The sequence below is a fragment of the Pelecanus crispus genome, chromosome 2, assembly GCF_030463565.1.
Source record: "Pelecanus crispus isolate bPelCri1 chromosome 2, bPelCri1.pri, whole genome shotgun sequence".
NCBI classification, from domain to species: Eukaryota; Metazoa; Chordata; class Aves; order Pelecaniformes; family Pelecanidae; genus Pelecanus; species Pelecanus crispus.
The window spans coordinates 82080418-82107550 of record NC_134644.1 but is presented as its reverse complement, the minus strand read 5'-3'; the positions used below and the strand labels follow the sequence as shown (position 1 = coordinate 82107550).

General features: G+C 39.0%; 1 protein-coding gene across 1 annotated transcript; it reads right to left on the bottom strand.

Annotated features, from left to right (window-relative positions):
- Nucleotides 1-280: 280 nt before the first annotated feature.
- KDSR (3-ketodihydrosphingosine reductase) lies at nucleotides 281-25734 on the bottom strand. The gene is made up of 10 exons (XM_075705564.1): nucleotides 25627-25734; nucleotides 17866-17955; nucleotides 16689-16745; nucleotides 12127-12192; nucleotides 11881-11976; nucleotides 10578-10769; nucleotides 8687-8770; nucleotides 5903-5986; nucleotides 3925-4026; nucleotides 281-3568 (listed from the first exon to the last, which is right to left on the bottom strand). Exons 1-10 carry the CDS (start codon nucleotides 25732-25734, stop codon nucleotides 3449-3451), a joined length of 999 nt encoding a protein of 332 aa, XP_075561679.1. The 3' UTR covers nucleotides 281-3448.
- Nucleotides 25735-27133: the final 1399 nt, after the last annotated feature.

Below are 27133 nucleotides of genomic sequence, written 5' to 3'. Positions count from 1 at the left end.
CCCCTTTGCTGTCCTACAAAATTAAGAGGAACCTGCTGAACTAATCCCAGATTTAAAAACAAACAAAATAAACAGGCAAGAAAGAAAGACGGAGCTCTGCAAATGAATTTATCTATTGCTCTTCACCCCCTCAAAGAACTTAGAAGTTACAGGCTTTGTTGATTCTCCATTTATTTTGAGAAATATAAAATATGAAAACTAGTTTACAGTTCTGGCACAAAAATGATGAAGCAATAAGCACAAAGTTTCTTTTTACAAACAATGCTATATATTTTTACCATTTAAAAGTGCCTAGAGTTTTTCACAGCAAATAAAGTTTAATTACTTATATCTTTTTTCTTAGTAAAATATTAAATCTATTTAAATTGCACATGAACACCTCAGTGAAGTAAACTATATGTAACGTTACAATAAATCTGTATTTAAAGCGGACAGTCATTAGAAACTACATGGAATGGAAAAGACTATCAAAGCCTAAATCGAATCTTAAAGATTGATCAAGAAAACAAGAGACAAGACACTGACTGATATGGCACAAGTGATTAAATTATTGAAAATTTGACAAAAAGTAATAAAGCCTATTTGAAGTTCTTCACGGATCTAATACACTGCTAAAACATTTCAATGCAGAGGTTTTGTAACATTTAAACTGGCAAAACAGTTTTTTGGCTGCTAAACATTTGTCCACAAGATTACAAGGCATCTCCTTCACTTAATATGGGACCTTAAAATGAGTACATTGGTAGATAGAGAATGTGCGTAAGAAAAGAAAATTTACACCAAAGGTTGCTGTAGTTGACAATTTACTATGTTTTGACAATAAAACAGCTGAAAAGCTTATCAGTTAAAATTAACTGCATTAACTTGCAACAGCAGAAGCTAGAACATTTAAAGAGATTATTCATGACTTGTTCCTTCAAAAAACTTGCCTTGTTCCAATTTCCACAATTGCTGAGAGGTTCAACCTACAGTTTTACTGTCAATACAACCACTTACACTATGCAAAATTAGGTGTGAACTGAAGTTGCTATAGATCAGGGCCATAACTTTCACCCGGTATTCTTATTCCTCCTTCACAGACACTTGCACTGAATTGTATCAGTCATTATTTGGAGGACTCTTCAGTCAAGAAAGAGTGATTAGTGATCTAAGATGTCCAACCTGAAATATTTTAAAGAGGCCCAGCTGCCATAGTGTCTTGTGTGTGCTCTGACCTTCTGGATTATGTTTCTTAAATGCAAACCCTTTAACATCCAAGTTGAAGATTCAAAAACTCAAGTATCCAAAGTCTTACTGGTTTTAAAGTCCTGACCTTCAAGCTTGTGTTGATGTCAAGTCATTTACATAAGCATTTCTTTCAAACTACAGCACAAACGATTCACCCATTTTGGCATCTTTTGCAGGTGTCAAAGGAGTATTTGATTTGCATCAAAATAAGAATTAACATAGATAATAGGGTCCAAATAGCATTGTTATGCTGCTTTAAGAAACATAGCAATATTGACAATGGATGCATGATAAATGTTCCATTATGTCATTCACAGTAAGCAGCACAGGAAACACATATGCACACTAGATTTCTTTGCACTGAAGCCCAGCTGTTTAAAAATGCAGGAATACACTCTATTCTCAAAATTAATATTGTATTATAGGCATGCACAACTTCATATATCTAAACAAAATCAGGAGGCAGGACCTAAACATAGGCTTTGTGAAGAATTCTACAATGCCTCAAGGTTTGCAATCTAATGAAAGTCTAACCACTTAAAATGAGAGTGCCAATGTGACCCTCCCCTAAAAAAGTATATGCAAACCAAAGCAAGTTTAGTCTATGTCAACAAAATTTGAAAAGTGCTCAACCAAATTCAGAGAGGAAAAATAAACAGCCTCAATAAATATCTTCAAAGTTTTCCAGTTAACCACCTCTTATTTTTCATCTCAGTTTAATTGAATACCTCTTCTTAAATAGATGTAGAGAATATCTTAACAAAAGCAATCAATTTTGCCTATTTTGTTGTTAAATACTACTTTCAAGGAAGTGAAAGTGCCCAGTTTTACGAGTAATTTTAGACTCAGATTACTAACTGAAAATGGAAAATATGACATTGAAAACACAGCAGTGCTAATGAATACAAAATATGCAGCTTTTGGAAAAAAAAAAAAAAGCAGCTCACAAGGCACTTGCTATAGTGGTCCATTAAATAAACAGTATACATAGTGCACCCTTAAAACATCATTGTTATGCATCAAGCTTTTTCAGTGTTAAACTTCAGATTCATTAGAAACAACCACTGGGGTTCTGTGTATTCTGAAACAGTTATTGAGCAGCCTTGTTTCATATAATGTAAATGAAACACACTGGAAGTGGGGCGTAGAAGGAGAGTATTTTAAATCATTTCTTGTCATGTGAAAGTTTTTCCGCGTAGTATAAAATTAAGTGTGGAATGCCATTCTGACACACATCACTCCCTCTCCCAACCCCCTGCCCCAAAAAGCTACATTCCTGCTACTGGAAGAGCCTGGCATTTTAATTACAATTGATTCTATCATCAACTACTGGTTTGGCTCATCATTTGCAGCTTTGAAAAATAATGTGCATAACAGTAGCATTAAGCTACTTTCCTTTCCAGAGCAATAACTGGCAGATAAGGAAAAGTAAGTATATGTAAAAATTGTACATTATTTCAATGGCTTAAAATGCTGAAAGTCATAATCAACACACTTGATACTGGTTTGATTTTTTTTTTTTTTTGTTCATAACATACTTCAAAAGGCCAGAAGAGCTACAGACCTGGTCACATCTCCTAGCATTTCTCTGTGGGAACGGGTTCTTCATCTCCCTTTAGAAAGTATGCATATATTAAACCATACTTTTTAATTACTCCCAGACTGAGAAAGCTTGGATCATGTATCTGCCATCTTAAGGTTTCCACAGTTGCATGTTGGATAGAATAAGGAAAGCTGTCATTGACAGAAGGATCTGTAGACTGGCCAAAGGAAAAGTTAACATTCTAAATTAAAAACAGTCCCAAAACGTTAGCAAAAGGTACCAACTTGTTCAGGGGACTTCACTCTACTTCAGCTCAGTCTGCCATGGTACTTATTTTGTCCATAAGCACCAAAGTGTGAAAACTTAAGCATTTGTCCAGAATTACCGCACATAGTCCACTCTCAAATTCTACTCTGCAGATCACTTACAAGTTCCCCAAATTCTCTCCACGTCAAATCACCAAAAAAAAAAAAAAAATCTAATCCTCAATCACACTTTTGCATAGTTTGGCATTTTCTGGAGTTGTACTTTTGTTTTCTTTCATAGCTTTTGAGGGGACTCGTCTGTCACATATGCAAGTACTTCCAGTCTAAATCCTTCAGGAGAAAAACTGAGTCCCACTTAAGCAGCAAGCTGTCCAGGACTGTTTGACATTCTTCTTTCAATTCAAAGTAAACATTACTCAGTTTTATCTGCACTTTCAGATCTTTCCCTTTGCATCATGCAGCGACGAACTATGCTGTCAAAACTTCCTAGGTAAAATAGGCCAACGATGCGAAAAATGCCCATGCAAACAACCTGGAAACAGAGAGAAACATCTTTCAATTCATTTAAGATCCTGGATTGCAACATATTATTTACTCGTGAAATAAAAAAAGTTGCAGGCATGTATGTTATATAACCTCAAGAAAACAAACTCATGAAAACCATCATAACTATGTAACAGTTCAGGACTGAGGAGCAGGTAGCAATCCTAGCTTTCCCGCCAACTTGCTGCTTCAGCTTGAAAATACTACTTCAGTTTCCTAAACCCACAACTCCACAGTATTAACAGCCATTTGATGAAACAATAATCAATGTCTGCATAATGTTCTACATTTTGGAGTATTTTAAACTATAAGAAATTGTGACTACAGGGCCTTCCCGAATCTTACCTGCTGAAGACCTTCAGTAATAGAAGTGACTGGCGACATTCCACTTGTCAGTATTGATAGCATGTAACCATCTGATCCAACTGAGCTGTTAAAGTTTCCTTGCTGGATGGAAGGAAAACAGCGATTAAGAAAAAAAAAGTAATTTACCCAGTTGTGGCAAATCATGATGCATCTTATTCCAACAGCTATTCTTGATGAACATAGCTGATTGCTATCACTAACAACAAATATTTTTATGTAAAAAAATAGTAACATAATTAAGAATCAAAATATTCAAAAATATTTTGTGCTATACAGCAACATTTCAAAAGGCATTCACTTAAAAATGGACAATGAAGCTAACTTCTCTTTAGAGAGGTGTGCTAAATCCCTGCAGATTTCTTTAAAAGCTAGAAAGGCTCTAAATTTCTTCTTGAAGCATGCTTACTGATGGAAAAAATGCATGATGGTCTCCCCCTCTGTAAATATATTTCAGAGACAGAACTGCACCCTAACTCTGTCAGATCACCAATCACTACTATAGTTGTAGAATCAACTACTGCTTGCCTTTTGTTAAAATTAGTTTGCTATCACATGAGATTTGGTGGTGGTGGTGGGGGTGGTATTTCAAATGCTAGGTAACAGGTCCTCCTTCATCTACATCAAGGATTTTTAACTCACCCTTCCCAAAACCGTGATATACACAGCCTGCTAAGCAATTCAGCTGGCAGAAGAGGGGGGACAGGCACCAGGAAAAAGTTATTTGCTTGGTTTTTGACTACTCATCAGGAAAATTGCAGCTCTACAGCTCTGACTCCCAGGCTTCTCCCATTTGTTTCCAGCAGACTTTCTGCTGGAAAACACTTTCTGAAACGCTGTAGGACTAAATCTATGGGATGCAGAAGTGAAAGGAGAAGGTGGTGTTCCTGAATCAGGGTTAGGATTGAATCTATGCAAAGTAGTAGCGGATATAAGATTTGGTTGTTTCCCAACACACACCTGAGAGGACTGCGAGTTCCTACAGTACAGAGCTACCTTTTAATTTCCATTTTAGTCTCTCAGCTGATGGCTTGAGTGCATAAAGACCATGTCTGAACTAACATATCATCCAAAGTGCTGGAGAGATTGTTGTAGAAATAGCAGATCCTTAAGATTAGAGAGGAGATTAGTTTTCCTTAAGCACCAAAGCAGAACATTATGTGTGGCAGTACTTGCTTTTAAAACTCACCACCCCAAAACCAGACATAATTTTGTGTTTATGCGCTGTATTGTGAAAATATTGTAAAAATGTCACAATTGAACACCTGCTGTAGACATAAATCATGTCGAAGATCAAGAGTATTTAGAATTACAAAATAGTTACAGATTTTAGGATTCAATCACTGTGCTTTATGAACATGAGATTTCATGTTTGTTTCCATTCTGAGGTGCTTTATTAAGCATGCAAGCATTCCATAGCACAAAACATTAAAAAAACTCCTCAGAAAGGCAATACACCTTTAACCACTAAGAGCAGCATTTTATGTATTTTAATCACTCATAAATCATATACTGAAGACATTAAAAGCCAAAAAGACTAGACTGCCTTCATTTATTGTAAAATTATTTTTATATGAACTCATCTTCAAGAAAAATAAGGTAGTCCAACAAGCTTTTGAGGTTAGACAAATGGTATTTGATACATAAGTCAATAGAGTTTAGTGCTTTAAAGTCAGTCATAGTCTGCGTTTGAGACATTGCATCATACTGATGCATCATTTTCTTCTGTCTAATGTACAACTTCAGATACTGTTTAGTTCCAAGAGATTGTATAAAATCATTTGTGGGCATGGTGGCAAAAAGAAAATACTTCCTGTTCAAACTAACCAGCGAAGAGTACTGTTTCGTGTAAATTGATTTTGCATTTAGCTTAGCCATTGTCTTACAGTCTTAAACTAGCAGTACATGCAATTCTAGTCTCTCCAACAAAGAACATACTTTAAAAAGATAATTTACTTACTATGGCATCTTTGACTATAACTCTGGCGACTTGTTCTGCTTGGCAAACAGATGAGGTTTCAGAAATTAGCTTCGTCTCTAAAGGCTTTAGTAGAAAAACACCAATATAAATTTGACTAACAACACACAGGAGAGAAAAATATGAAGGTCAAATTTTGGTTTTGGGTCTTTTGTCATGGATGACATCACTGTTAGCGAGTGGTATCATACTGTCACCTAAGACACCCACTTAAAGAAAGGTAAAAGCACCTTCATAAATAATAGTCTAATTTTATGAAGGGAAATGCCAACTTTTCCTTGAGTTAGTACCTTTTTAAAATAATTTATTACTAATAAAATACAAAAAAGTGTGTTCCCCCCCCCAAGTATTTTATTTTCAGTAGAAAGCTATCAAAATACCTAAACTATGTCTCCTCAACACCTGTATTAGTTCATTTATAGTTTTTGCCAGAAATGAAGTAAAAGATAGGCCTGAAATATTTTAAGATCCTACAACAACTTTTTTTTTTTTTTTTTTAATTTCTCAAACTCCACACACTGGTATCCACCAAAATCCATCACTGCATGTTATTTCTTTGTGTTTTAGAGCATTTACGGCACTTTACCTCACTAGAAGACAGCAATTATGGCAGTTATTTTTACAATCACAATTTCTTTCACAAAAAAAATCCCACCACAAGTCTGGTCTGTTACAAAAACATATGGCAAAAATATGTTCTAAAGTATTTAGAAGCACCTTTGTCATTCATGTCCTTTTAACAAATAAAACAATGATGGAGCTAACTGCACAGCAAGCTATTTAAATGCTCAATATGTTAAGATAGATGGTTCTGTTGTTGAAGAAAAAACAGTGCTAAATTAGGGAGAAAGTACTTGGTTGCAAGTCGACTTGTTGTAATGGCTAATTCAATCACATTTAATAAGAAAATTTAATTGAGGCATTCAAGCCTCTTCAAATACTGGGACTAGTTTAATTCCAAGATTAATACTTTAAAAAAGCAATTCTAGTAAGAGCTGAGCAACTGCAAGTTTCTCTCTCATTATCAATCCAAAGTACTACAGAAATTAAATTTCACAGAAACAGGCCTACTTCCAAGTATCTGCAGAATTACGAATCCTGATTTCACTGACCAGGCTCATTGAAAACATTTTTGGTTTTTAGTATGTGTATTTTAAGGGGGGCAGGGGAAATCGATGTCTTTGCTAGCAGAAATCACATACAAACACTTTTTACATGCTTTCCTACAATGATATGGCTTATGTCATCAGATCTCCATCTCATAACACCTATGTACTTTTGAGCTTATTGGCCAGTATGAACCAAATCTGAAAGAGATATAGGGATGTCAACAGTAATTAAAATACTGTAAGTTTGGGAAAAAATAGCTGCTGTCCAGGTGCAACAGCTCAAGTTAATGACATGTTGAGAAAAAGGCAGGCAGAAATCAGCCATTAAATACTTGATCTGGATAGTCAGCCAGCCAAAGCACAGTTGTCATTTGTAAAGCAGTAACCTCAAAGGCAAAGAAAAAAAAAAAAAGCTTAATGATTAAACACGGGAAAGTTGTATCCTAGTTCATGACACTTTCTTTTACTATATTCAATGATTTCAGAGAAAAATAGCCTAGTCCTAAAGAGATGCAAACTACAGAGACAGATGTTCTAAACTAAGTAGTATTAAATAAATGCAATAATAAACAAGTATCTGAACTGTCAGAGCAATGCAATATTGCAGAGATTTAAGGTGCACTATCACAATAGGAGCAAGTTGCCTGAAGACTTCATGTATGCTGAAACAAAGCATAAGTCTTTGCTTAAAAGACAAAACCTTTTTGACAAATAAAAAAAATCCACTGAATCTCTTTTAAAGAGAAATCTTAGATGAACAGTGCATTTTGCAGGTGACTATATTTCCCTGAAATAGGCTATTACGAAGAAAAAAATTCCCGAGAATATGCAAGCTATACAAGTATCTGCAGATGTCTCATTATGGCACTTTACACAGATGTGTGGGAATATACATTTAATACAGAATATCTATATCAAGAAAGGATGAAGTAAGAATTGTGTTATACAATCCCTACTGATTCCTATACAAAGGGTGAAAGACAAAATGGAATTCAACCCCAATTTCCTATTAGACATTATGGGGCATCTTGAAAAGGCTCATCTCCTTAGATATCAAGTTTCTAGTTCACAGAATGCAAATAAAAAATATACACATTTTTCTCTGGTTACCTGATACTTCAGTCTCAACAGGGGGCCTGAAAGTAACTTTTGGAATTACACTTCATATGTAGCAACATGTTAAATGACAAGAGGCAACTAAATTTTTGAAGGTCAAAACTTTCCTTTTCAAGGTAAGCCAAATGGAAAAGGCCAACTGCTGACACACCCTTCTGAAAAGTGATACTGTCATTTGCACTACAAACACAATGCAAGAGTTTCCTTCCTACTTTATTACTAGACAACAGCCACTATTAAATTGTGTCATTACTTATATTCATACAGCATGGTTAGTTTGCAGACTTCACTGAAGGAACTGAGCGTTATTTTGATCTGTCACATCTATCAGAACAGCTGCATATTATCAAAGACACAAAATAGGAATATTGTTTTTGGCTCATTAAGCTTTGATATCAAAACAAATAGTGGTTTTACAGTTTACCATTCCACAACAATTTTGATGATATTCATATTCTATGATTCTATGAAATCTGAAATGGACTGCTTACTACAAAGTGAAGCTTTATGAACATTATGGTATTACTGAAGAACAGTTTACCTTTGTTTTACTTTCCTCTGCAAAGCCAGGTGTGTCAGTATCTGGAGGATAAGCCACCGTTATGTAGATATTATAAGGTTTTACCTGTATTTTACAAATAAGTTAAGTGTTACCTTAATACTGACAGCCTTTACATGTCCCTCATAACTTCATTAATTTCTCTTGTACCAAAGAAATACAGCAAGCATGAATTTCAATTGCTTCTAGTGTTGCCACCATCATATTCAGCACTTGCAAGACTCGGAGCTTTGTCAAATGAGAAAGCAAAACAGCACAAATCTTAAAGAGATAGTTGTGTTGTTTTGTTTAATAAAAATATCTAAAAACTTTGCATTTGATGTAAATTATTTGATCAATCTAAGCGCTTGTTAAGACATTTAGGAGGAATATGAAAGTAGTTTAGCTCTATAATTTTACCAATTTCAATTTTAAAAAAAGACTACACCATTGCCGAACACCAGTACCCAGCATTCATAAACACAAGGCCAGAAAGGCTTTCAGTGAGGTTTAGTAGCATGCTTTTTTGCTGTTGTTTATGTCAATATATTTTCACTGCTGGACAAATATGAGAAAAAAAAACAACAAAAATATAAAACTCAAATTTGATATCTTTAAGAGGTATACTCAAGTCACAAGGCTTTTCGACCCATGGTATAAACTTGCAAGGGGTCAAAATCTAAGGAGACAAAAAAATAAGCAGAAAATGTGAGGAAAAATGGAAGGTCTCATTGTCAAGGATTGCATTTAGTTATGTATCTGTATGTATGTGTAATAGAATTACATCACTTACTGCACTACTATTCAGAAACTACTACAATGCAAATCTGTACACCAATACAAATAAAGAAGCTTTATTCAGAGGGCTAAGATAAAGCAAAGTGTTGTAAAGCACCAAGCATTTTTATTTATGAAACAGTCTCTATTGAAAACACTTACTGAAATACCACATCACAGGTCCATACACGCCCTATCTTTAGTTTTGAATTCAGTCTTCGCAAAAATACCTGTCACCAGCCTGAAGAAAGGCCCTGCAGTCATGTTGTTCTATTTGGCAGGCCAGAAGTGATTAGAGGCAGTTTTACCCCACATTCTTACCCCGATCAAGGCACACAACTACATTGAACAGAACAGGGTAACAACAGGGACTATGCAAGGGTCTAGAACCAAATGCAGACACTTAATAGATAAACACTTAACAACTAAAATATACATTCTTTACAGAAGAATAAGGGAAGTAATTTTCAAATAATTTTTATCTGTCTTACTACAATGCACTTACCAAACTCTTACCATTGAATAGTGAAAACAGTGTTTGGTTGGTTTTTAGTCTTAAGTGTAAGCTTAGATCATTGCACTATAAAAAAAGCTTATAACAAAGTTTAGAGGGGTGAACCACTGTCAACACAAATTTTTTTTGTGGACAATCCTCAGACTCTAGGTTGCAAGTTTTACTGTTTCATATGGTTCACAAACCACTTACCATGGCCTCACAAACAAGTTGGGAATCACTGGCCTGCCCCTCATGCATCCATGGGATCTTCAATATCATTCTGCACTTAGAGCCTTGACAAAGACTTTTACTCAAAAGACTTAAAATCAAAGTCCTTTTACTTAAAAGATTAAAAAAATGTCTGCACATGTGGTCATCTTCAGTTCTAGGAACAGATTCAATCTATTTGCTCTTATGCAACTGAAATCAGCTTAGTTTCTGCAATCCCATGCAAAGCAATAGGATTGTACTGCTGCCAAAAAAAAGGGCCAACATAACACGCTGATATCAGCACTGCTGCACAAGACAAAAAGACAACTATTTAAATGAAAATGTGCTGTGCTGCTAGTTAAAAAAAAGTTTGTTTACAATCAAAAAAACCTTAAATTATTGCACACGTACCTCCATTTGCAGGGCTTCAGCCAACCCTCGAAGAGCAAACTTTGTTGGCGAATAAGCTGTATAACCAAACAGGCCTAATTGCCCAGCCTGAGATGATACAAACACAATCCTTCCCATTCTTCGTTCCTTCATGGTAGCGATTACTGCTCGACTTGGGTAAACACTACCCAGATAATTGACTGCCATTAATCTCTGTACAAACAATATTAATATGGTATTTGAGCCACAAATTCAGAATCCTTCAGCTGTTTGGTATTATTTATCAAAAAATCCGTATTTCAGTCTGCTTTAACAGTGAAGTTCACTAGATTTGTAGTTCTATCAGCTGGCAAAAGAAACACCGATTGTTTTCTGTTCTACAGCTTCATAAACTGTTTTATAGCTAAAAATCTCACTTCAAGCCAAAAGAAACCCAGTCTATCTACATGTCTTAGTAGCATCCAGGATACTGGTACTACTGTGAACCATATGGCCTTCAAGGAAAAAAGAGTATTTTGAAGGAAAATCTAACCTAAACAGTGTCCAGGAAGCAATGAATTTACACATGATGTATGAACACATACGGAAATGAAAGTTTAAATAGCTTTAAAACAGGAAAAAAAATCTATGTATTTATGCATTTCAGAGATTTTAATCTTTGGCAGGATAAGGGGAAGTCTTTAATTTCCCTCTCTAGAAGACCTAAAACACAACTGATAGCCTATACAAGCAATAGAATGGAGGATTAAAATTTGTTCTAAAATTATGCCTATTTAGTATTTTCAGATGATTCAATGTTACCTGTAGATAACTGGGGGCCTGAGGGCTGTGGGTATAAACCACCCAAAATACATGAGTTTGGGGGGTTTTTTTTGGTCATTTCATCAGAGCAGCAGCTTCTCAAGCTGCAAACAATTTGTGCACCTCAGAGTTGAACACGGGTGACAGACACATTTTTCTTAAACAGGTTAAAAATATATGTTAAAAAAAATCTTCACCATAAAAAAAGTGAAACCATGCAAAATTCAGTGCTTTTCACAGTGCATTAAACTATAAAAATACATGCCAGGCTTTTTTGCCATCTTGAGGACTGACTCTATCCCAGAGGGAGAATTCACTGTTCTGATCCATCAATAGACCGATAGTTAGGTGAGAAATTATAGGCAATGCTTGCAAATCTAAAGATACATTCTAATTCTGACAGCTACCACAAATCGAGTGTATCACTATTCACACAAAATCTGCAGACACATGAATGCAATCTAATTGTTAGAACCGTTGAATAAGAAATCATTGTATAATAAAATAAAGTATGCTCACTCACTTCAAAAGAATTCACTTGGATATCCTCAAATTTTCCTGTAACTGATGTTCCTGCACAATTTACAAGCATGTCAACTGGCCCCAGCTTCTCCTGAGCCTGGAAGAGGGAACAGAGATTAAGATGTTCTTTAGCAGGGGAAAAAACCTCCTATAGCACAGTATCATTATAAGAAGCTATTTCCATTAGAAATACATCACACACAGATAAGCTTCTTAAGATACATAGGTGAATCAGTTACTTCCCCACCTGTTTTAGAACATTCTCCACCTGTTCGTAGTCTTTAGATACATCAACAGAAATACATAGTACAACCTAGAAAAGGAAAGCAAAACAACATTTTTACAACACAGTAAGTCCAGTAACTGTTGACTCCAAGCCTTTCAAAATGAAGCAAAACCAAGTGACCTATCTTTTCCAGAAAAAGAAGACGTCTTTCTCACAGTTTGTACTTCTCCCACACTGGAGTAAGCAATCCCTGCCCTGCTCCGAGCTCCTCCCCCTCACACACACATACATTCTAGTGTAAAAAAGATTATATTAAGAACAAATAAGCACTTCAGGATCTTCAAAGCAGCTACTCATGTGCAAAGTATCATTTCTAATTTACTGTTCTAAGACACACTATGACTTGAGTTATTTACGTAAAGTTCAGTAAAAACTATTCTAAGGCAGTCAAAAATTCCATAGTTCTACATTTAACTTTCATCAGCGCTAAACACAAGTCAAACCATTTGTGTGGCTTAGGCTCATCTTTTCTCTTAAAGATTTTTTTTTTCCATATCATAGAAAGGCATGGTTGCAGAGTGTTGCTCTGAAACTGCAGCATCAGCACTGCAAACAAACTTTTCCAAAATTTATAAAGCAAGTGTTAAAAACCCGCTAACTTTAGTACTGGCAATGCATGCTACCCATTTTTTCCATAAAATGTTTTTGAAGAATAGCAGTAAATTTAGTTGCATACTGTTTAATTGGGACATTTCAAGGACAAAACTAAAATAAAAATTCTATGAGAAACTGACTAGTTGTACAGTGTCATATATATCTAAAGTGAAGTAATGTGTATATGTTTACTCCTTCTCTGGAAACCAGAGATTATGGGTTTTAGTTTGAAAGATACAGAAAAATAAAAATAAGCACTGGCGGGGGGTGGGGGGTGGGAGATGGGGGGCAGAACAGGGCAAAAAAACCCCAGATGACAGTGATACCTAAGTTTTGTTGAAACTAAAAGTTACTGATTACTTTCAGCAAGATGATCTCTCTTCAAAGCACCTTCAAATCAACTTCTGGCCAAAGGAAGCACTGCCTTTGGGTTACCACTTAAAAACTGCAAGATCGGTACAAACTCCAGCTTGGCCAGGGACTTGCAAATAAGCTACCCTCTCTGCTGGGCAACCAGCAGAGCTTCAGGGCAATTCATCGTCTTGAAAGGAGAAGCAATCACAATAAAAGGAGGGACTCCAATATTCTTGTTCCCATTTCTATCCTTTCTGTTCCTTTGGATAACTCATTTAAACTCAGTTTGAAGTGAAAAAAGCCAAAGTCATCACCAGTTTGTTACAAGTATCATCATGACCACTTGTCATGAAGCACATGGACGGACACACACAAAAAAAGCTTACCACAGTGTAACTAACTGCTTTGGCAGCTAGTCATTTGTCAGTTCTGCCTCTGGCCAGAGTACAACACTTCTTAGCTGCATAAACAGAATCTGCTTGCCGTTCCTGTACAGCAGGTTGGCTATTCCTGCCTCCCAGCATTGTGTGCAGTTGGACATCAGAGTAAACTTGTGGTGCAAGCTATTGGTGGGTCTGCATGCATCTCCCCTTAGGGCATTTATTACATTTTGGAAATATTTATCTTATATATAAGTTTAAGAACAAAATAGCAGTTGAACAAAAACGACATGGATTTATTATCTGGATGTTTCTGCAAGATCAGTGGGGAGGTTAAAAATCGCAGGTCTGTATCAAAATTGGAGCAGTTGCTTAATGTATCAGATTGCATAACTAGCAATTCATACTGTGAACACCACACTCGGGAACTACCAAGCTTTTATTGATTACTATCACATTATACAATTCACCTCTTTGCTTCTATTACAATACGCTCTTTCTTCTGCTACAATATACTGATTACATTTACTCCAGAGCATGCACCATATAGATCCATGCCTAGGACACAGAATATACTGCCAGAAATAATCTAATATCCCCAGCCCTGTTCCTCACCTTTTGTTCTAAATATTGCATGATGTTGAATCATTAATAAAGCTTTCACAAGAAAAGATCAATTCAACTCCCAATGAAGTAACTGGGAATATTCTGTATTAGGAAAGGGATTAAAAAAAAAAAAATTGCAAAAAACCTCTAAGAGCAAGGATTTTGTTCCATTGCACACCTATGCCCATAAAGGCTGCACTGTCAACACTCTAAATGAATCGCATGCAAACATCTTTAAAAGAACATTTGCCAAGTCGAACACTAAAATGTACATAAATGCCAGACCCTGGATGTCAATGCAACCTGGTTTCATGTATATATCCAAGAGCTGAACAGTGACAGCATATGCTCACGTAAAAAGTAATCTTTCCTGAAGATCTTTGCCTCTTGGCTCAACATCAGGTAAACGTAACAGTCTCTGTGTGCGTAATCCATATCAGACAACGTCTTTCTCTACACTCTTTCAGCAATCCTTTTGTACAGCTCCTCTTGGTTCAGCTACCCTCACTTCCCACCTTCTGATCTGCTTTACAGTGTAAGCTCTGCCCCAGACTCCCTGCTTTTTCCAGTTCTGCTCTTTGCATTTAGATCAGGCAGGCTTCCCTGCGACCTTGTCTACAACCCAACAACAGCTACAGAAGAGCTAGCCTACCTATCACTCCCACTGCCTATGCTTAACCTGGCTGCAAGTCTAAAGCTGCTTCTGCAAAAGCAGTCCTGTTCAGTCCACACTGGAACTTGCTCAACCTTGAAGGTACTTTCTGAGATTTTAACTGAAACTCTTATGAACGCGCACCAAGCAATATTCTTTTAAAAAGTCCACATCTATCAAGCTTGGACAGATTTTAACAAGAACATCCTGACACAGAGTTTGACAAGGGATTAACTTTAATGCTAAGCTTGGGAAACTACTAGAGCAGCTAGAAGAACACAGTTACTGGGATTTTTTTTTTTTTTTTTAAATGGGCAAAATATAGTTTCCCCTCACCTCAAATGGCTTATTTTTTCAAATAAAGTTCATCTGAGTAAGGCAGCATGCACGGGGGCGGGGGGGGAATCAGCTTGAGCCATTTGACAAAAATACAAGGAAGAGAAGATAGACTCTTATCTTATAAATGGAGTGTCCTGGTTTCGGCTGGGATAGAGTTCATTTTCTTCCTAGTAGCAGGCATAGTGCTATGTTTTGGATTTAGTAGGAGAATAATGTTGATAACACACTGATGTTTTTAGCTGTTGCTAAGTACTGCTTATGCTAGTCAAGGACTTTTCAGCTTCCCATGCTCTGCCAGGTACACAAGAAACTGGGAGGGAGCACAGCCAGAAGAGTTGATCCAAACTGACCAAAGAGCTATTCCATACCATATGACGTCATGCTCAGTATATAAACGGGGGGTGGGGGGTTGGCCAGGGAGCAGCGATCACTGCTCGGGAACTGTCTGGGTATCAGTTGGCGGGTGGTGAGCAATTGCATTGTGCATCACTTGCTTTGTATATTATTATTATTGTTATCATCATTATTATATTGTTATTATTATCATTACTATTTTACTTTATTTCAATTATTAAACTGTTCTTATCTCAACCCAGGATTGTTTCTCACTCTTACTCCTCCGATTCTCTCCCCCATCCCATCGGGGTAGGGGGAGTGAGCGAGCGGCTGCGTGGTGCTTAGTTGCTGGCTGGGGCTAAACCACGACATGGAGGTATTAAGAAAATTTTGTATCAGCTAGTAGTAACATTATTGCCTCCAAATATTCAGCTTTTTCCATTGCTTCTTTTCAACAGAATATCCAATTTATCAATTCAAATTCCTTTTCACAGACAAATAAATTACTTGTATTGGTAATCATGAAAGTAACAAAAAAATTCTGGAACACAAGAAAGGAGAAGTCAAAGATGGTAACAGTCTCAATACTGTTTCCCCTCTCCCCTTGTTTATTAGTACTGCGAAAAAGTAATTCTAGCATTTCATCTCAAAGTTGCATATTTTGAACATAGCAAGCTCACCTATTTTAAGACAGTATTTCCACAGTCCCTAAACAGTCCCGCCTTTACGCATGAGTGCACTAACTACTCACCAAGGCAGCTTCAGCGTTCAGAAGTCTCAGAACTTCACAAATGTAACTTGTCTATCTGTTACAGTACTTTGCCAGGAGAAGGAATACAAGTATGATGTAGAGAACTAAACCTGGAAACAAGTACCTAAACTTCTTTCCCAAGACAATCGCTGTACTTATGAACTGCAAAAAGCAGGAAGTTTGAAAATGAATTTGGTTCTTCACCTTGAAGAACAGAAATACTTATCAAGCGACAGTAAATTGCAGCTATTCAAAAAAGCATACTACACCTACAGCTGAAGACATCAATCTTTTTCTCTAAGAAAAGCAGGCTAATGCACTAGGTAGGCAACATCAAATGCAGCAGAGTTCAGAACATGTCATGTAAGCAGACTGGTATTCTTGAATTCAAATACTGAGTCCTCACTCATTTTTGTCACACAGCTTTGTTTTAAAGACAGGACTACTGAACTATGTTGTAGGGACTATCTTAAACAAAAACCGCAATAGCCACTGTTAGCAGTGATCTTACCTGCTTGTCATTAACAGAGTACTTTTCTATTTCCTTCTTTGTCTGCAACAGCTTGTTCTGAAATGGATACAAGAACAGCTAAAGCATTGCAGTTCCAAGGGCAGTATTAGTCTTCAGTATTTCAATAAGGCTTAAAAACATTTCCTAAAACCCCCAAAAGTTATCCTCAACTAGCTATAACACTTTACTATTGCCACCTGACAGACTTATGAATATATGATGAAAACATGAACTCTGTCAAGCTACCAGAAGTTGCTTATCTGTTTTTCACTTCATCTTCTAAAGCTAGTAACGACTTCTGTAATAGATTTAATGCTTTTGTTTCATACAACTATATAGAGCACCTAAGACTGTAGGCATTAATTTTTCTCTTGTATTTCGGTTCTATTTTCTATTTATGTAATATTACATAAACTATTCTGAAAAACAATCACTGTCATGAAATTATCAAAAAAAATTAAACTGAAATTCGGTACATTCAAATTGTCATACTCCTTTCAAGAAAAACTGTGTTAATTCTGGCTGCATTCAAGGTTATGCAAAATAAGTTCTCAAATGTAAGTAAATTATCAAAGACAGCTGGGACTGAGGCCCCCCCAAAAAGTTAAGTGCTTTTATTTCCTGAATAATTATTTTTTTCCTCTACAAATAAAATAACAACCCATTATGAAAACAGAGTAATTCCAACTCAATTCTGAACACCTCTTAGTTAAAAAAAACCAAAGCAACTCTTTTTCCTCCAAAGCTGAACAGTTTTTCACTAGTAAAAAGTACAGTATAATGCTGATTAGACACCAAAACATTCTGTGACTTTTAAGAATTGTTTTTAATCCCTCAGTTGTCACTTACTGTAGGGAAATTCTACAGTTTTAAAGAATATAGGGTTTTTCCTGCTTTTGTCCTCTGCCACAGATCTAGACAGTGAAACAATGAATGCCATTAACAGAAGTGATAGCACTGGCAGAATTTTAAGGCAAGCTAATCACAAATTCCATGTTGGGCTATGCTCCTTAAAGAGGCAGCCACCTCTCCTCTTAAAATACATTAATTTGAAATGCTTATGATCCCCTTAAAATACACACTGAAGAAATTATGAATAATTACCAATTCCAAAATTATTCCCCACCTACGCAGATTTTGTGAACAGTTTAGCCAGTAAAAATACACATACACTTACCTCATCCCTTGCAATCAGTGTTATGAAAGCACCTTGCTTATAACATTCAATAGCAATACATTTTCCAATTCCACTGGAGCCTCCAGTTACCTAGAAGTTATTTGAAAATGCGAGTGTTAGTCCACTATTCTCATCCTTTTTCCCATATGATAAGAGTCAAACCAAATGAAAATTCTAAAAATATACTGAGATTAAAATACCACCCAACGAGGTATGAGTACAGAAGGTACACTGAAGTTAGTTTACTTATTGAGTATGAATGAAAAATAAGATCTGAATAGATCAGTGCGTGTTTGTTTCTATGCCAAAACCAGTTTTACCTCAGTGGTACTTTTTGCTCATTTCTTACATCAGGCACACTTAGACCCACTTCCACATGGGCTCTCTCACATGCTTTTGACTAAGTTCTGTATGTTATTTCTAAAAGGCAGAAGTAGTTATAAGTTTGAAATCACTATTAACGTTAGCCATAATAATACAATTACATACTGCCCCTCCATACCTGGTCGCAATAGAAATTATTCATAAAATTAACAATTGTAGATTGCCTGCTGAAGATAACATCACGTAAACATAAACAGAAAATACCTTCTTTCTTAGTAAAAAAATTCCATTAATTCAACAGCTGGCCCTCTGTAGAGTATTTCTCAGTCCCCCAGTCTGGACCTTGAACTGAACAAGCCATCCTGCAATTCCAGTTTTGTGGGGATGCCAGCACCTAAACTACAATTACCTTTTCTTCTTCTTTTAAATTGTAACACTGAATAGTCTTATACACAATCAGGAAATTAACTGTTAATCTACAGACAAATGCTGGGAGATGACTACAGCCCTGCATCATACGTTGCAGGAGGATACACTGCCAAATGATATTAATATACAGGTTAAAGTCACCTTAACACCTCTCTCACTACCCTCAATAAACCTACTTATGAACTCCATGTGGAACAAGATGTAGACAACAATAAAAAATAAAAATCTCTGCCTCACACTGCCTTTACATGACTTATTCATTTAACCCGAGTCTCAGTCTGCATGTGCCTTCAGTCCTTAAACAAACACTGGTATCTTCCTTATACAAACCAAATTATTTGAATTTTCTTTCAACAGCACACTAAGAGGCTATAATTGCAAAAATATTGGAACAAAATGCCTAGAAGCAGTTATTGTAAAAAAAAAAATCTGTTGATGAAATGAGTTCTGAAACACAGATTTCCTAATAATTGGAAAGAGAAGTGATTCAGATTGCTCTGGAAATCATCATTTTTTGTTCTTTATCAAAACCTTTCAAAACACTTCAGAGAAAGTATGAGAAAATGGAGGCATTGAGCTAAGTAGTGGAAGACCAAAGATCCCCAATCTCTAACTACACACCCTATCAAAAGCCTTGTGTTGTCTCCTCATCTCCCAATGCCTCAGAGTTTTGTTTTCAGAGATGCATTATCCTTAAAATTCTTTCCACTTCTGGAGGCAGCAAAGTCAGAAGAGTCAGAAGCACATTTCCATGAATCACTAAACTCTTCTTTCATATGAGAGTATTTGTATTGCTAACCTTCAAAAATAGCTTACCATAAACCAAATAATCCCAGCAAACAAAGATTTACAACATGGTCCATGGTTTCTGACTGGTTTGTCTACAGTCACAAGAATGGGTGTAACATTCACAAAGACTAATTTCAGCTCTTTAGGCTTCCTCTATTATTATAGATAGCTGCTTCAGATTAGCTTCTAACTGACTCTCTCTGCAAGATTAGGTTCACACTACACTAACCTTTGAGGATGACTCCAAGATGCATGTCCTGTTCTAGAAACGTGAAAGCTGGTCTGTAGCGTTCTGAACCAAGGATGACTGCTTTCAAAGTAAATGGAGTCCGTAAGAGTGCAAGTGTTAGTTAACAATTTGGGACTTCAGCAGAACCCCAGAACTAATTTAATGCTCATGATGGAAAGAAGTAAAGAATTTTAGTGTATTTGCAAAATAGCTTGCAAGATTTCAATACATCTCTGAAAGGATTAGAAGACTCAGTTTGATACATTCAGGCAGACCTCAGTTCCACAGCACTCGTGAGCTGCTTCTACAGATTTTCAACAGCAGCAGGCACACCAGCACATAAACTAATCAATGTGCATGGAAGACTGCTCCAATTCCAATTTTTGGCATAGCACTGAGAGACAGCTGGTTACTACCTGCACAAACCGCTGAGTATCATGAACAGGTCAACTACACCAGTGTTTGAGGAATTCTTTAAAGGTGAAGGTACTGGCACCAAGCCGCTGGTTTGTCAGACAATGCCAACGTTCATTGCAGAAAGACAAGGTCTGAAGTCATGCAAGAAATGGAAAAATGAACTTTTTATTCACAGTCACACCCAAGAACACTGAATAGGGCTCATGTCAGATAGGTCAGTGACAAAAGGCAGCATCAATTAGCTGGGAACTTTAGCATTTAGGTGGGAGGCTGTTACTAGTATGTGGGAGGTTGTTACTAATACACACATCTTTCAGGAACACTCACCATGAATGCTAATGTAACAGGAAAAAAAAAAAAATCCCTGACACTAGTGAAAACTTTCCTTCATGCTACAATGAAGTTAGCCTAACTAAATCTATGAAGCCTGTTAAGTAGGTAAGTTACTAATACAGATGCTCAGAATTAAACATGACATTATTACAGTTACTTACCCTTGTGGCCAATAGTTCTACAGTGCCATTGCATTTCATTAGTTTGAGACATTGGAATTGCAATTGATCCCATTTTTAAGTTTCACTATAACCCAGCCTCAGAGGAGTTAGCAAAAATAAAAATCTGGTCACAACAACTCAAAACCCAGGAAACATGAAATTAACTATTCCTCTACCCTTAACTGGTTTAGTGGTGGACTTGGTAGTGTTAGGCTAATGGTTGGACTGGATGATCTTAAAGGTCTTTTCCAACCTAAGCAACACAGACTAATTTCTTGACAGGAAGGGACAATTAAATCCTAGTATTAATTCAGATGTTCAGAATGCAATACTACCAGCCCTTGAGCAGTGTTACTGAGCTGCTTCTGTGCTTGAGAAGAACAGGTAACAAATTAGCCATTCCAAAAAGGGTCTGGCTCCAACTTCTCAAGCTGTCATCCTTGATAACAGAGTTCAGTTTCTAAGGATCATAGGGTTTATTTCCCCCTTGATTAATGGAAATATTGGGGTGAAGTACAGAGAATTGCTGTGTTTAACTTTCAAATTTGAGATACTGGAAATTCACTTCAGTTGATGAGCCAGTCCAACTCCAAATTAACAGAACTGTCATCAGGAATGATCAAAATCAAGACTTGATTGATATGGTATCTCCAACAGAGCTTATTAACTTTCACTTAGCACTGGATGCAAGCTGGCTTCATGCTTTTATACAGTGCTCTGACAGAAGGTTATTTAGTTCCACTGAAACAGAGCATCCCTGTAATCTGCTCTAAGTGGTTAGTATGCCTGACCAGACTCAAAATGACCTCTCGTCAAACCACTCGGATGCATCCAAACCACAGATCGTATCACTCCCAACACAAGAGCTACAATGCTGAGACACCAAGATTGGCCATCCTTAAAGTTGACCGCAGTTATCAAGTTGGGCTCTGCACAGAGGTGGTGAAACTACTTCCAGACTAGAGACGACCTTTATGCATGTGGATTTGGCACCATCATCCTGAACTATGTCCAAGCAAAAGGTGCTTTTCAATGTGAATGGGAGATAGGCCCAAGCAGAGAACATCTTTACATTTCCTGCCATTGTTAGTCCACAAACTTTGATAAACTGCATTCGTATCACAGTGATCTTGGGTTTTTGTTTGTTTTTTTTGTTTTTTTTTTTTTTCCAGAAATGTCAATATGGTTTTAGAAAGATTAAAAGGCTGAAACAAGAGGGGGAAGGTTAGCATTGGTATTTCAGCAAAGACAGTTTCTGAACATCGCTCATGAAATTTACAGAAGGCTTCTTTTGCCCTAACATCTTAAGTTTTTGTTGCATTCTGCTCCATCAAGCAAAATACCTTTGTAGAGAAATTGAAAGAAAGAGCAGAGATAATGTGCATAGTGCAGGTGTAACATCCCTGACAAAAGACATATAAATGTGACACAAGTGAGCATGATGCACATGAAGCAGTGATGACTGCCTTATCCTATTTTTATTTTCCTGTCTACTACTACAACCAGCTACCAAACTAATAGCTTATTCTCACAGAATAGGTGATGTGTGCTAATATGTAGCCTGAGACCCAAGATGAGAGTTAAAGTCAATGGCAAAATAAAAGATGGATAAAATAGTATTCTGGATTTCGAACCATGGAGAAGTTCAGCACAAGAAGCAGTAGCTCTATGGCACAAAAATTACTTTTATGCCCTTTATTTAAGAACACTTTCCTAGTCGTGCTAGAAACAAAGCCAGTAGTATTAAACATCTAAAAGGCATTTTGTTTTTAAATAAGCTAAACCTGATGCTTGAGCCAGTTTGATAGCAGAGAAGTCCTTTTTATTTAATGGTGCTCACTGGGGTCACCAAAATGCATAGCAGATAAGGGGGGGTGGGGGGATTTCCCACAAGATTAGACCATTAGTAATTTAGAGTTCTGTAGACTCTCACTCTGAATAACAGTCCTATTCTTTTCTAAGAAAAAGAGACTCCTATGATTGTGATTCCTCCAGAAAGCATGCCTCGCCTAACACAGTGCACACTTCCATCATGCAAATGGCTCTGGGAGAGCACAGAAAGAAAAAAACCTGCAAGTTTTCTGCTTCAAATTTCTATCCCAAAAAGCAGCCAGAGTCAGTTACTTAGCCATAAGTCAAACATCTATTAGCTGTAACCATTAGGAGTGAAGAAAAATACTTTTATGAAGGATTAAGAGTGAAAAGAATGCTGTCTTAAGTTGAAAATTCAATAACTGGTGTGTAATAGCATCTGAAGTTGCCCAATGACCTTCCTTCAGAAATGCAACATATATTTTCACGATACTTTCAACAGGCCCCCAGAAAGAAGCTTTTCTAGGTAAGACTGACTTTCTCTGCTTAAAAAAAAAAATTATTCAAGTATATCTCGAAAAATTGTATTTACTGTGCAATGGTAATCACTTGCCCTCTTGAGAGGGCTTAACCAGCTAAATATGCAATTACTATTTTATTCTTTATTTCAAGGGTTTTACTGAGGCCTCACAAAGATTACCAAATGTTAACCTACAGTCTTATCTGAATCAAGTCATAAACTAAAAAGAATTCATACGTGCAGATCACTTAAACAGATTTTGATATTCTTCTACAAGAAGACTTAAAACAAGTCCTTAGACAACGTTACCGTCCTTAAATATTTTCATGAAGTCTCTCAGTCATTTCAGTAGCAGAGAACACTTACTCCCAGTATATGATGTAAGAATTCACTTTACATACACAATGTGGAAAGCCTCCCTCAACAAAATTTCTGATTTAGAGCACCATCGTCCAATATTTCCTTACGCATTACACTAGAAAATTTGAAATCCAAATGTACAAGTGTCCAGCATTATTAGCAGCATCTACAAATCTAAGAACTAGCGAACTCTGAAACAATTGCTCCATTATTTCATTAGTTTGCATGAATACTTTAATAGCATAACTAAAGTCAATATAAAACAAATAGTTCTGCCAGTGGTGACACCAATAAAACTGTTTACCTGCAGATTTTGATTTGTATCAAGTTAAATATATCTACAAACTTTTCTCCCATCAATATATTAATAGTTATATATTATAATATAGCTGGACTCCTAATTCTACAGGACTTGCAGGAATACTGTTTTTGAGACTTCCACTTCTATCAAATTGAGCTTAAACTGCTAATATAATTAGCAGCGGTGGTTATAGGGAGGTTTCTCCAACAAGAATATTCTCATCATTTTTAATGTGTTTTTTTTTTTTAAATGAGCCATTCTGATTAGAAGAACCAGCACAGCGGCTTTTGAAGACTTTAATCACATAAAGAAGAGACAAAACTTGGGATAATCACAGTATGTATATATATATATATATATAAAAAGAAATCAGCAAAAATTTTGAATAAAATCCATTAAACTTATTGTTTGCTCTTCTATTTCTGCAGAAGGGTCGCAGAAGGCCCTTATGTCTGCTTCACCTTTGCTTTTACACAGTATTGAAGGGCTCCTCCTTAACAAGCATTACTTCTGTGGGAAGAGCCATAACCAGAGAACCTTAATGCAAGCTCGAACACACCTCACACAGCATATGATGCTGTAAAGCCAGTTACAGCATCCAATAACACCTATTGCATAAAGCAGCTTGGGAATACTGTTGCAACTTGGACAGGTCTAAATTACTCTGGGGACAGCTCCATCCTCCAAAGAGAAGCTCCAAAAATAATAATAAAAAACCCCAAACAAAACAAAAAAGGCACCATACAGAGCTAAAAACCCAAAATTTGAGTAGCTGTAAATTCACTTGCACCTAAAAGGTCTAACTTCTGGATTACCCCAAACTCCCACTGTAATAAAGGGCATCTGCAAGCGCTACTTAAGACCAAATTTAACCAAACAGTAAACTACAGCTTCTCTGCAGAGAACATACCTTAGGGATTTAAAACTAAGTTAGAAGAGCTGATTCTAAGACCCCAGTTCTTTTAACTGCTTAACTCATTTGCTTGCATGCATCCAAATTCACCACTTCGTGATCCACCTGAAAGCACCTGGGTATTGTTCCCCTTGCTTCCCCTGCTCCCCCAAGCCACACACCCATACAAGTTTGAGTGGCGTACTACTCATGAACTCATGTTTCAAGAGTACGTTCTTCTGAAGACCTCCTTCTAAAGACTTACTTCCATCACCTTGACTATAGACAGTCAAAATATTGCTCATAGACATCGATATCTATGTACTTAAATTGGAAAAGGTGCGTGACTGTCATCTGACCACTTCCCTTGTATTAGCCTTCCCATTTCCTCACGTCTGACTTGTTTTGTAGACCAAGGAAACCATAGATTTTGCCTTTTGTTTATGAGCGCACACGTCACTTAAATACCTTGGGAGATGCTAAAAGAAAACAAAACTCAAGGTAACCGGAAACTTGGAGAGTACAAAAGCAATGTCTCAAAAAGTCAACATTAAGACTGAAGATGGCTTGCATTTCTGGTGACTCAGAAGATCGCCTTAAGCCAACCGAGACAGACAGCGGCTGACAGAATCATCTGTACAGGTCATTTCCTTATCACTCGGACTTGTGGTTCCCATGTTTTGGTAGCTTGGGGTGCTACAGCCAGCTGCCAAGATTCCTTGCAAACCAGCGGGCACCCCTAACGCCGAACCTCCCCAGCGCAGGCCTCTGCCACCAGCCCCCCTCGGGCCGCCGCCGAACGCCAGCCTCCGGGCACCCCCCGCCCGCAACGCTCCGCCGGAGCCCCCCCCCGCCGCCTGCAGCCCGCCGTCCCCGCGATCGCCGCCCGCCGTCCCCGCCCCGGCAGCGGGGCCTTCCCCGCGGGCGCCCCTAACGCCGCCAAGCCCCCCACCCCCACCCCGGGTGCCAGCCTGGCTGGCAGCGGGACGCCCCTTCCCGCAGCGCTGGGCGCCCACCTCGGCGGCAGCCGCCTCCCTCCATTTCCTACCGGCCCCAACGGACAAAACGGCCGAGGGCGGCTCGCGCGGAAGCCCCCCCCCGCCCCCGCGCCGGAGAAGGCGTCGAGGCCGAGCGCCAACGGCCCGCTCCCTCGGCGCGCGGCAGGGACACCCCCCGCCCCCGCGCCCCACTCACCACGACGTGAGCGCCGGGCAGCTTGAGGGGCTTGGGGCTGATGAGCGGCGACACCATGTAGAGGAGGAGGACGAAAGCCACGATGAAGGCGACGGCCAGGAGCAGCATGGCTCGGGCGGCGCTGGCGGAAGGGTCGCGGCGAGCAGGGGGCGAAGCCCGTCAGGAGGAGGAGGAGGAGGAGGAGGAGGAAGCGGCGGCGGCAGCAGCAGCTACGGAGAGGGGAGGGGAAGGGGGGCGCCGACTGCAGCCCGGCGCAGCAGCCGCCCGCCTGCGCCGCGGCACCGGGCGGGAGGGAGGGAGGGAGAAGGCGCTGCCACGGGGCGAGCGAGGAGGAGGAGGAGAGTCCGGCCCGCCACTCCGCGGCCTGATTGGCGGCCGAGGCGGGCGCGGGCCGGCGCGCTCGGATTGGCCGGCCAAGAGGCGAAGGTGCCCATGGATTGGCCGAGGGGCGGGACGGGGCTCGGAGATTGGAGCCTGGGGCTGTTTTCGGGGTCATCGTTGGAGGCACGGGGCGGCGGGGAGGAGGGGCTGCCTCCGCGCGGGCGGGCTCCCCCTAGGGGCGGAGAGGCGGCTCTGCGCCTGCCGCCCCGCGGGGGCCTGGGTGGGCGGGGCTGCGCCAGGGGGGCGGGGCCCTTGCCCCGTCACGTGGGGCTGGGCGGCCGCTTCCCGCCGAAAGGGAGGGGGCGGGGCCGGGCCTGAGGCGCCGTCGTGAGGGGACGGGACGGGGCGGGGCGGGGCGGAGGGACCGTGGGACGGCAGGCACCGAGCCCCGGGGCGGCTGGCGGCAGCAGCAGAGGGTAGGCTTCTCCGGAGGTGACGGAAGAATAGTTTCGGTCAGAAGAGCTCGGCCCTTGTGAAGGTACCGGCTCCCAGCCAGAGGCCTGCGTGGGGGCGGCCCCTCGCCGCTGCCGTCCGGCTGGCCGTGGCCGGTGTGCGGCGGCTGGCCGTGGAGGGGTGTGTGCTCGGCCTTAGCCCCGAACGCCCTTTCGGTGGGGCAGTGAACGCCGGGTTTGAGAGCGGAACAAAACAAAAAGCGGTGCTGGTGAAGTACGGCAGTGTTAAGCGCTTCCCTTGGCTTCCTCGTGTTTAAGCTTACAAAAATGGCTTGAATATTAAGCACCTGCTTGTACACAAACTTTTTAATACGTTGCCCGAGGTTACCAATTGACGTGATTAAAACGGTGGAGATGTGTCAGACCGTGTCTGCGACGCACACTCGGAAAGGGACGAAAGCAGAGGATACTCCCTTGTATGGGAAAACATCGTGTGTCAGGTAGAAAACACAAACGTTTTGTGAAAGATAATTAACTGACTTTATCACGGGCGGGTTGTAAAGCCTATTTTACATCATCGCCTCCAGTAAAAACAGATGTGGATTCTGCAAGACTTGGTTTTCAGAGCGGTTGAGCTCCACCGGTTTCTGCTGGCTGCAGCTGGAGTTAATGCTGCTGCTCCCATGTGCTAAAATCTAAATCCGATTTTTTTTTTTTCCAACATGCTGCTCCCT

Excerpts from the sequence above, each read along its gene's own strand:
- KDSR (XM_075705564.1), bottom strand. The coding sequence starts at position 25,734 with ATGCTGCTCCTGGCCGTCGCCTTCATCGTGGCTTTCGTCCTCCTCCTC. Across the intron at positions 11,977-12,126 it reads TGGAGAATGTTCTAAAACAG|GCTCAGGAGAAGCTGGGGCC; the intron begins GTGGGGAAGTAA and ends TCCCTCTTCCAG. Across the intron at positions 4,027-5,902 it reads TTATAGTCAAAGATGCCATA|CAAGGAAACTTTAACAGCTC; the intron begins GTAAGTAAATTA and ends CCTTCCATCCAG.